The sequence below is a fragment of the Mytilus galloprovincialis genome, chromosome 12 (assembly GCF_965363235.1).
Source record: "Mytilus galloprovincialis chromosome 12, xbMytGall1.hap1.1, whole genome shotgun sequence".
Classification (NCBI taxonomy): Eukaryota; Metazoa; Mollusca; class Bivalvia; order Mytilida; family Mytilidae; genus Mytilus; species Mytilus galloprovincialis.
Window position 1 is genome coordinate 73,459,089 of NC_134849.1, and position 12,543 is coordinate 73,471,631.

Below are 12,543 nucleotides of genomic sequence, written 5' to 3' on the forward strand. Positions count from 1 at the left end.
TTGTCATCAACCTTATATACCACTATAACAAAGACAGCTCTACTGGTTTAGGGATGATACAGTTTATACAGATATTGATTGGCTGATACAGAACTATTGTCATTGATTGCATTAAGGTGATACCTAACACTTTCACTATAATTAATTTGGCTTGTTTAATTTTCATAAAATTTTGACAAAGTATTTACTTTGACCATTTAACAAAAATATCAAAATATCAAAAATTATATAAGAATAATATTAAACAAGAATTGTCCATAGTACACATATGCTCAGTTCAGTGGACTGTGACATTGAGATCAAAACTCGAATTTGGCATTATATTACAAAAACCATATCATAGGGAGCATGTGTACTAAGTTTCAAGTTGATTGGACTTCAACTTCATCAAAAACTACCTTGACCATAAACTTTAACCAAAAACTTATACCTGAAGCAGGACAGATGGACAGGCCAGCAAATGAACCAGACAGACAGACTAACAAATTAACGAAAGCAGAAACCAAAAGTCATCATGCCCCTATTTAAAGATGGGCTAATAAATGATCAATTGAAATGGAATTCATATGTACATTGAATTGTATATCTGCTAAAAGATTGCACATCAATAAACCAACAAGAGAAGCTCAGTAATGGTATGAACTTAAGACTTTTTCATCTTTAAATTTCGTTTGATGAATTCTCAAAAAGTCCCCTATTTTAATTTTTTTGGGGTAAATGTTCGTGAGACTGGTGTTTTGAGGATGTAGACAACTTACAATTCCTTCGGGTGGTTGAGTTAACGCCTGAGGAATCCTAATTAGTTCTATAAGCTGGTCTGATGACGTCCATGAACCCTCAAAGTCTTGAAGACTTATCACAGCAATCATTTCATCTTGAAACATGGCTGAAATAACAACATGAACAATGTACTGATTGACTCTAAATAAGTGTTAAAACATTATAACATTTATATGGAAGCTACCATTTGATTCTTTCGGCAGTGTAAAAGGGGGGAGCTAGGACGAAAAATTGTGGGTGTATTTGTTTTTATTTGTAATCTCTGTCCTGCACCTTTTTGTTTTCACTCTATTCAATCTTACTTTCTTTTACTAGTTCATCCTGACTTTTATTTTTACAAAAGTTGTACTCTTGCCTAATTTTTTTGCCGAGTAGCTCATTCTGCTTTTTTGTATATTCTGATTTTTTGTATTAACTCAAAACTTCTATCCTGCCTTTTTCAAATTTCTGACCTGAATGTCCCGGAATTACATGTACATCTCTGTATTTTGTGTATCTTAAAGGTAGTGATTTAGATACCAAGTCAGAACCTAATGGTTTTGATTGCATTTCATGCATCTTTATCCCAAAAAAGTAGAAAATGAAAATAAACATTCAAGTAACTAAAATTAAAACACATGAAAAAAAATATTAAAAAGCAAAAATTTATTTAGAAAATCTTTTTAAAAATATTTTACCTGACTTTTTGGACTGATTCTGTACACCAAATCCATCCTAAAAATAAATAAAAAACAAATTGCTATTCGGGTAAGGAGCTTCAAATGCTTAAATGTAAATTCAGAAATAATGTTAAATACATAAACATGATAACCCAGATAACAAGCATTTTTATCATACAAATGAGGCTCCTTTATTTTTGTAGGCTTCAGTTTTTAGCTTATTTTTCTCTATTATACTTTTTGCCTATCATTTTCTATTCTTTGTTCCTTTGTCTTATTATCCTCTATTATCTTTATTCTTTTGCCATATATTCTGATGAATATAATGCCCATTATTTTCCATTCATCAAGACCCTCAAAATTGGACAGCACGTCAGTCTAACCGACCACTAACACTTTTGTTTTAAGTCTTCTTTTGCCATGTTTGTAATGCATTTTTAATGATTTCTGTTATTTATTTTTATGTGTGGTTCATATTATCAATCATACCCTCATATATGAGGCTGGTAAAGGGTTATTTTCGTGCAAAGTGTTTTGCCATTTTTATTTTACGTGCAGCCGTGAAAAAGGTTCGTTATTCACCGTGTTTCGTGAAATCGGTAAAAAGATCAACGTGCAAGACATTTTTAATTGTTCATTCATCGTGAAATGGCAATTTTATTTCGTGTTCTTCCGTGCAGATACCCCGCCATTACGCCCCTCATATATATTCCCTCTAACCCTTCTGAAAATCCACTGTAAGGTGACATTCCCCATATCCAAATGACATTTCAATGCAGACACTGTTGTACTGATTTAACACTATATATATATTAATGGGTATATTTCTGGCATTATCACATGACTTTTGTGCGTAAAACGAAATTCATTAAACACAGAAAAATAGAGAGTCTCAGAACTAAAGTATTGCTCATGTGTAGAAGGTATAATATATATGACACTACTATTATAAGTATAAAACTGATGAAAAACTTTTGTTAACAGAGGCGGATCCAGGGAGGGGTTCCTGGGGTTGGAACCCTCCCCTCCCTTTTTTTGGCCGATCAATGCATTTGAATGGGAGCATATAGTTGGAACTCCCCCTTTACTCTGGGTTGGGAACCCCCCCCCCCCTTTTTAAAATGTCTGGATCCGCCCCTGTAACAAGCATTCTGCAGGTAGTGCATGGCAATACATGGTCCCGTACTAGTTAAAACTTCATTGTATTGGAACAAAATTATAATTTGATCTCTAACTGGTCATGGTATAAACTATATAACAATTATCAAGTCAATATCTTCTAGCATTGTGAAAAGGGTTGAAAACTGATTATTTAAATGAATTTTCTTTAGACCTTGAGGGACCATTTCTCTGCACAAACTCATCAGAACAGAACATTTGGAAATTGATCTTAACTTGCCATTGAAAAACTCATATATACCAATTTTCAAATCAACATCATCAAGCATCACAAAAAAAGTGTAGAAAACTGATTATTTGAGTCAATTTCAAAGTCCAAGGACCATAACTCTACTCAAAATCATCAGACCAGAACAAAATTAGAACTTGATCTGTAACTTGACATGATTAAACGATACACCAAATATAAAATCAATATCTTCTAGCATTATGAAATCCAGATGCTTCACAGGGCGCAGCTTTATACGACTACAGAGGTCAAACCTAGAACAGTTGTGGCAAGTATGGACACAATATCTAAGCTTGATACAGCTCTGAATTTGGATTGTGATTAAATAGTTGACACAGCATAGGTTTCTGACACAGAATGAATGTGGTCTAATGAACTTATTTCTTTTTTACCTATTATGGTCCAATATCCAAAATCTAAATATGTGGCCATGAATTGTTTCAGTATATCAAAGAATCAAAGAATTCAATTTTTGATGAATGAAATCAAAAAAAGTTCAATTTTGGACCCTTTTGACCTCAATTTGGATCAATTTGATAACAGGGTCCAAAAATCAAAACTCTAAATACAGGGTTAGATTTAACATACCAAAGAACCGCATACATTCAATTTTTGTAGAAATCAAACAAAGTAAAATTGGACCCCAATTTGGACCAACTTAAAAACTGGGCCCATAATCAAAAATCTAAATACATATACATGTTTAGATTCAGCATATCAATGAACTCCAAGAATTCAATTTTTGATAAAATCAAACGAAGTTTTATTTTGGACCCTTTGGATCTCATGTGGACAAATTTTAAAACAGGGACCAAATTCCAAAAACTTAATACACGGTTTGATTCAGCAGATTTAAGAACCCCAAAAATTCAAGAATAAAACCCCATTGAAATTGGTCAAGAAATAAGCAATTTATACAAAGTAATAGAAAAGTATTGTTTTTGGTCCCTTATTCCTACACAGTTTGAGCCATAACCCCCAAAATTGATCCCAGACCTTCCTTTTTTTATATGAAACCTTGTGGTACAATTTCAGAAAGATCCATACACTTACACACAAGTTATTGTCTCGAAACTAGAAAAATACTTATTTTGACCCCTTTTCAGGGACCCTTGTTCCAAAACTGTTGAGACCAAAACCGGCAAAATCAATCCCAACCTTCTTTTAGTGGTTATAAACCTTATTGTTAAATTTTATTGATTTCTACTAACTTATGCTAAAGTTATTATCTGGAAACTATCCGTCTTCGGACAACTCTGACGACAGAGACGCTGACGACGACGACAACATGATACCAATATACAACCAAAAATATTTTTATTTTTGCGGTCGTATAAAAAGTGTGGAAAACTGATTTTCTGGACAGACAGATAGACAGAGGTCAAACCTTAAGTCCCCTTAGACTTCATTGTTAGGGTACTAAACAGTATTGATCTCTCATCATACAGTCCGTGTAACGTAAAAGTTAACAATACGAACGATGCCCGAACCATGTACGGACGATGCCCGAACGATGTACGTACGCTTACCGAACGGTGTACGAATGCAAACGAAACGCTGACCGAGCGTTGTACGGACGCTCAACGAACGATGTACGAACGAAACCATGTACCATAAACCATTCCATAAACGATAACATAAGCGCCCTTTTATCGTATATCTTATGGTTTTGCGTAAATCGTTTCATTTAGCGTATACCGTATCGTTTAGCGTACATCGTTTCGTTTAGCGTACATCGTTTCGTTTAGCGTATATCGTATCGTTTAGCGTACATCGTTTCTTGGCGTGCATAGTTTCGTTTAGCGTATATGTTGTTGTTTTTAAATATAAAACATGAATTGTGTTCTGTTAAATCTTTTTATATAGGTGATAAGTGCGTAAAATTCGGATCACTTAACATGTTTTTGAAAATAGCCTAAGGTATCACCCTTTTTTTCCAAATTAACAATTCAAGTTATTTTAGATTGAAGTCGGAATTAATATTATGTTCTTACAAAAATATATTCGGGGTCTTAAGGTTGACTTTTTGTTCAAAAAAATTGTTAAATATTTTTTATGTATTCTCTTTTATAGCATGTATTTTAAAAACGACTGAATAGAAGTTTTATCTATATGTCGTATTAATTAAACAATTTATTTTTTTATTATAGTTTTGATTATTCATTCAAAGTTTATATCAGACGAGAAAAAAAAAATATTAGAGAAATTTCAAACAAAAACAATTACTCATTATGTGCCTCATCAACTCAAAACATAAATCCCTACCAATGTACAACGATTGTGTATTATTTTTACCTATAAATGTACTTTACTTTAAACAATCATCAACAATTGTCCGACAAAAAACTAGACCATGTCCGTCTATTCTTGAATTTTCTTATACCATTTTCCTTAATTTTCTTATACCATATTCCTCTGTTCTTTATTTTGCCCGTTATACTCTAATCTAATTTTGTATTTTTTTTCTTTATTTTCTTGTATTTATACCTACTAAATATACTCACACTAAATATACATATGATACACACGGTCTATAAGTCATCGCTTGTGCCGAAATACACATCTTTGCATAACACAGGATGACCTTATTCATATTTATTTTTAAGTACTGAATGCTTTTTTTTGTAACTTCATAGGGTTGTAAAAGCGTTGACCGAAGTACATTTTGTAAGAAGCGCTTTGGCGCTTCATTCTAAAAATGTGCACACGGTCAACGCTTTTACAACCCTATGAAGTTACAGAAAGAAGCATTCAATACATATAATATAAATACATTTTTTAGCTATCATTATGAAAACACGATTTTTATCAAGTTTTCTTTTTAATTTACCTACATGTACTCTATTGTGGGACCTCGTGTCATCTTGAATGATACATTTTATTGTATAATGAAATTGATTAAGGAATAACGCAAAATTGCAGTGTAGCCAATCAGAATAGCGTATAATAATTCAATTCAAATCTTTATTGCCATAAAACTACATATTTATAGTATGTGACACAACATATAATGAAACATACATCTAATGTTATTATAACATTGTAAATGCCCTCCTAATAATTATACATATAATAGTTGCCACTGGACATTAAACAACTAACTATAAATTCATCCGTCATATTCTTAGTTATAATGTGAAAATCAAACAACATGATGATACAATAATTATTGTAGATTTTCACTAGGGAAATAATGGGAAATAATTGTAAACAAAACCACTCACTCACATCCCTGCGACACAAATTAAAGTCTAGCCTTTTCACATTAAAATACGATATTTTCATCTATTTCAATCTACATGTATTCTAAATAATTTTAAACAATTTCAAATCAAACGGTCATTTTTTTTATTTGCCATAAAAAAAACAATTATTTTCATTTCTTATTTTAAACAGATCGATTGTTTTTCAATGGTCGGTGCCTGTCAGGATTTATAAAACCGTGTTTGCCAGGAAAAAAAATACATACATGTACAACAGGAAAATAACAATGTCTTAGAAATACTTTGATTCCCTACATGTATTTTATAATTTCTGTTGTAATGTGGTGTAATGCAAAGTGGTAATTCCTGAATACTGATTTGTACCCATCAATCATCTGGGGTTAATAACTGTTACAAATCTATGGACAGTAGTCTCTGTTTCTTTACTCGAAAAGTATTCACCTAAATCATGTTTTATTTATGAAAATTGCTCATTGCTGGCGAATGCTAAACATTGATCTCTAGGTTTTCAATGTTTAGTTGTTAGGTTACTGTCTGATCTCGCAAACCTGACATTTTATGGTCATTATTGTTTGCATCAAATTGCACCAATGCATTCAAAAGATATAAACGCGACACCGTACAAGAGTCGTTATTTTACATAAACTATTAGTAATTTTTTTTCTTTAACGAAAACGAAATACGAAACCACTTCTCGCAATTTCCTTTGGGGTTATTGTGCTTGTATTTTGACAAAATATAGCCTTGTTTCAAAAATAAAACGTATAAGAGTAATATATATAACTGAACTAGAGTGAAGAGTTGAGAAGTAGGAATTCCAAATGTTAATTGAATGTTCTAAATCTTAGTGTATTTCTGATTATGATTGTACAGACTCAAAAATGTCTTTGTTTTGCTGAAATGAAAGGTCACCGTCGTCAGCCAATAAAAGCAAAATGGATATAGTAGATCTTTCTAATTTTGAAAACAATATTTCTCTTGCCCCGTTGATAAAAGGGCACTTACAAAATAGTGAATACTATCCTCACCAAGATGACCACAGCTGCTTGCGGGATTGGGTTTAATATTGATAATGTTTAAATCTGCATTTGAATAACTGCACCATATTACTCAACTGCACTGGTATTAAACTGATAACCGTAACTTAAATTACGACTATCCCAATATGGCGACGGCAGATATATGTAAAATCTTTACAGCCATTTTTCTCAAATGTAGCATGTTTTTGTCAATAGTTAGTCAGCTGCAAGGTTTTTCTATATCAATGATTACATCGTATTTGAATCGTAACGGTGCACTGTAATAGTCTAAGCGCTTTGAAAATTGTCGTTGAAAAATTCTACCAGGATCTGTTACAGAAAAAAGGTGTCAAAGTTGAGAAAAACGCTTGGTACTTTTATATACTTTGTGGAAAGATAGAAAAACACTATAATTTTCGTCAGAACTCAAAGATTCTTCGATATGTCCTATTGTCTTCTGAATATTTTTTAAGATGAACAATATAATTTTTTTTACACCGAACATTTAAAATTTTACTCGGCGTTTATAAATAGCATTGAAAGTACAACATCTTATAAACGATAATCATTGATAAAATTGATGTAAATGAGCCACTCTTTCTCAGGTTATGGAATATGTTCGTTATTTGATTTAACGAGTTTAACAATCGAAACCCCTGAAATATCGCCTTATGACAAGCACGAAAAATGGCTAAACTGAACCTCCAACAGCGGACAATTATTTATAATTATACGATATTCTTTCAATGGATGGTTATGTTCAACAGAACTTATCAATTAAGACATTTCTTATCCTTTTTCAAATATGAAGTCACATGCACGAAAAAGTGTGTCTGACAACATATTTCATCCTGGCCATAACTCCCCCACCCTTACCCTGTAAAAGTTTAATGGTATTTCCCTAGTGTTGATTTCGACAACGAGCTTTAATTGTAACCGCGGATAATTAGTCACCACCAGCACATAACCACAAGCTGAGTGAGGAGACTTTCTTGCTATTTTCAACCTTGTCGTCTTATTTCTTAAACTACGTCATTGATGATCTGATCACTACAACGTTTTAACAAAATATTCGTTCCCGTGAAAACTAAGATTTGTTTAACTTTCAAATTTTATCGTGGTCTCTTCTCAGGATATAGCGGTTATCTGTTTGTTGGCTTTACAACTAATTTCCAAATGCATGTAAAGCGAGACTTTAGTTAGCTTGCTTGCTTAGTTTGTATATTTTACAATTGTAATTGGGATAACCAATCAAATTTAAATATAATATATACAGATGAAAATATGCCTCTATATTGTTTGAAGTTGTCAATGTTATTTACAAAGCTTGAATCCATGTTTATACAAACAGAGCAAGCAAGCCTATCAAAGTGTTACTCTACAAGCATTGGGAAATTAGCTGTAAATTCGACAAGATAACAGGTTAATGTATTCAAGTGAATTTAAGATTTGTTGCAATTCTAAAGTACAATGGTTAAATCAATCTTATCTTTGATGTGCCATATGGGCATCCCTATAAAATAAGACAGTCCATGCGTGACCCATGGCATTAGATATTATGCATGTCAGTGGATATTTTCTTTGTGAAGCTAGCACTAGTAAGTAAAATGTAAGCAAGTAAGTAAGTATGTAAATTATTTATTATAGTGACATGTGTTTTTTTCACAAAATATTATATTATACAGTGAGATATAAAAACAATAATAAGAACACCCGACCCTTTGGGTCTATAAGTCACTTTAAACATAAATTACAATGGTACGGCGAACAAAAATACATAAATGTTATCGAAAATTTTAATATTAAAATCTTACGAATAACCTATATTATTTACGTGTCTGAAATATTTTGAAAAGTGAAATTAAACCCTTGAACAAACCATTTATGAACGTCGTTTCACAGGCACTTGTCTCAAATTTTGTTTTCCTATATACCTTAATATTAAGGTATATAGGATTTATTTATTGAGACAAGTGCCTGTGCGTCGTTTGTGTGAATTCGGGATTTACACGTATTAAAACCTCTTCACTTTTCGGGATTCGAGGAAAAAAAATATTTAGCAAACACTGTTGAGGAACACAAATAAAAAAATAATTCTGTATCATAAATTTAATTTGTTAATATTTGCAACTCTTAAAACCAGCTACTATTTTTTTTTTATTTCTTCATGTTGAATATTTACCTAACAAATGGGGATACATGTATCCACGACTTCCCAAATTTAATCTAAAATTCAACTACGTTACCCTACACTTTTAATATTGAAACAATGCATGATATAAATATATTTTTGTTTATCAAATTCGAATACTGGGAGCTATCTGAAGTCTGTTTATAGGATCTCAGTTTTAATATAGGCGTGGCAATCCATCACTTTTATCCAATCAACTGTCCTTAATAATAAAGACTGACGTGCAATTGGGTCTGTGTCAAGTTAGATAAATATATTTATATTTCTGGACGTACATATGTCAGAGTTTAGGCTTTTTCATTCGATAGTAGCAGATGAAAAAAAAAAGGATTTTCGGATATTCTATCTATAACTGAAAAAAATGGCATTAAATCGTAGAGGAGTCCCACTTTATGTGAAGAATAGAACGTATTCAGCTTTTTGGATTTTCTTCTGTCCACTAGCAAATGTCTGCCTGTACCACTGAAAATATATATAACTTCTGGACTAGCGAACACAGACAACCTAGTAACTAATCTTCCTGCTTCCAACTGAACGACATGTTCCAGATTGTTTTAATCTTGTTGAGTACAGTCATCCCATAACTCACGTGCATATTACATAATTGGTCTTATAAGTGTTAAGTTTATGTGAATAAGATAATTTCTAGTCAATACATATTTCAATTTCTTTTAGAAATTTATTCTTGTGCTTTCACACTTAGAAACGTTTTCTATATTGTATAGAATTTACCATTGAAATCAAAAGTAATACTTAAATGTTTATGACAGGAGACAATTCTACTACTTGATTTTGAAGTTCTATTTTATCATCATCTGGAGAAGTATTACAAGAGAATAGCATAGTAATAGTCTTGTTCCGATTAAAAACAATAAACCAATCCTTAGACCATACTAACATTTGTTCTAAATCGCTATTTAAGACATTAGCTAATTTGTTAGGACTAGTACTTCAATAAGAAAGGGATTTTTCAACAGCACACAATCGAGTTAGACTTATCAAATTACCAGCTATGTCATATACATGAATAAGGAATAGTAGGGAACCTAATACAGAGCCTTGTGGAACTCCGGTATTAGTATTCTCAAATGGCAAATATGAACTTGAAACAGAAACGCATTTTGTATATTTGAAATATAACTAATTAAGTGATTAAATACGTTTTTAAATACATTTTTTTTTCAAATATTTTCCTACTACTGATAATAATGAGATTGGTCTAAAATTGAAAATCAGTGATTTGTACCCGGTTTTGAAAATAAATAAGTGCTGAAAGTCAACTCATTTTAAAGAAGTTTTGAAAATAAAATGGTCAAATGCATTTTTTTTTTACATAAAGCATAAATAAATTTACATGTTACATTATGAGATCAAAATACCTTAAATAACCCAGTCCAGAGATATCGTGTATATTCGACTGAATATACCATATCGAGAATTTTACATTCATACTTGTTACGTGTATATTCTAAAGTGTTTATCGCCTTCCATTATACATGCTGACGATGACATTTAGCTTTAGGGCCATTTTGTTTTCGCAAAGACAAACAAAAATTAAATAATTTTATATATTAAATATTCTGTAGAAAAATTATTTTTTCAAATTAAGGGTAAACCGATAAGCATAATGTCTTCGCAATGTCTTGTTCAGATCCATGGACACAGATGTCAGAAGGAATAAGAAAACAATAAATTCTTTTAAACAAATATATTGTAAAATGGACACCAAACACATTTTGATAGAGTAGTGTACTGATAAATTTTCTTGTGTATTTTCTATGTTCTGGAAACTTCAACATCCCATCAACAATACTTAAATTAAAGTCCTAAGTTTAATAAAGTAAATATATATTTTTTTAGAATATCATTTGCAATGGGCATGCCCTTGCATCTATCGCTTATATATGTTTCTTTTCCGCCATGCATAAGTTTAATCTTTAATTTGACTTTATTCTATATTATAGTATTAATGAATGGGTATTTTTATAATGGCCCTGTTATATGTCTAAGGTCTGTAATAATGGTCGAGGGTCTATAATGGCCCGAGGCAACGCCGAGGGCCATTACAGACATCCGAGGCCATTATTACTGACCAAGGACATATAACAGGGCCATTATAAAAACACCCATTTCTTAATACATTTATTAACCAAATGAAAAAAGTGTATGTGTTGCTGCCAACTTGATGTACTTTCTTACTCTTTTAATGACAGTTTAGTTTGAAAAAAAAAATTGTACTTCACTATGATCAAGCTTTAAATATACCAAATATCCAAGATATTAAGTTGAAAGACAGGATGAACAGTGATCCCTTTATATGGTTCTTTAATGTTTGTTGCTGGTTACTAAATTAAATAAAATACAAAAAGGTATTATACTCTTTACAGCTTAATTTTATTAACTTTATTAAAAACCCTAACTGGGCTAAATACAGACAAGTTGGGCATTAATACAGGGCCATTACAGAAAAACAGGGCCATTACAGAAATAACAGGGCCATTACAGAAAAACAGGGCCATTACAGAAAAAAACAGGGCCATTACAGAAAATATGTTATTTTTAATAACCAGTCATTTTTGGCAATAATGTACTTAGTTGGTTAATAAAATTATATATAATTTGTTTCAGAGATCGATTTATGAACTTAATGCTTAAAATAATTAACCCACAATACGATACAAACCTATTCTATCACTTTCCTCTGAGCAAGGGAAATATATATTGAAACTGTAGGAGATCATAGTGGGTTTAACGACAACGAGACAGCAATCAAACAACAAAAACACATAAGGACAGCTAGTGGGTAACATTATATAGTGTTCACCAATTACAGATAGGTGTATATACAACATGCCAATTTCTAAATCATCCCTTATTTCTTTATCATTGTGAATAATTCATCCCGGAAAATAAAATACATGTACTACAAGTCTTTGATTTAACAAATGATAAAAGATCTGGCATAAAAACGTGATTCTCAATATAATTTAAAAATTGAGGAGAACGCCAGAATAAGAAAGTTATACAATTTAAAGAATACCAATCTTAAAGTTTTACTACTAAGAGGTATATTGTCCCCCTTCTTTTAACCTACAAGTAAACTTCATGAGAGTCGATGATTACATATCCACCTTAATTTTCCGAAATGTTCATATATAATATTAATACGGCGTCAATATATATATATATATATATATTAAATGACTGAAGCAATTAAAATTCTTAAGGATATTGTTTCAACATTGCCGAAAACTGAGACTAC

The 12,543-nt window shown here is 31.5% G+C and overlaps 1 protein-coding gene across 1 annotated transcript in view; it reads right to left on the reverse strand.

Moving 5' to 3' along the window:
• Positions 1-12,543, reverse strand: part of LOC143054790 (von Willebrand factor A domain-containing protein 5A-like) — a 43,861-nt gene that overhangs the window by 3,783 nt on the left and 27,535 nt on the right. The window contains exons 15-16 of the mRNA XM_076227845.1: positions 1,458-1,494; positions 759-886 (exon numbers count right to left, since the gene is read on the reverse strand). Coding sequence (XP_076083960.1) covers positions 759-886; positions 1,458-1,494 — 165 coding nt within the window. The remainder of the gene's footprint in view (positions 1-758; positions 887-1,457; positions 1,495-12,543) is intronic.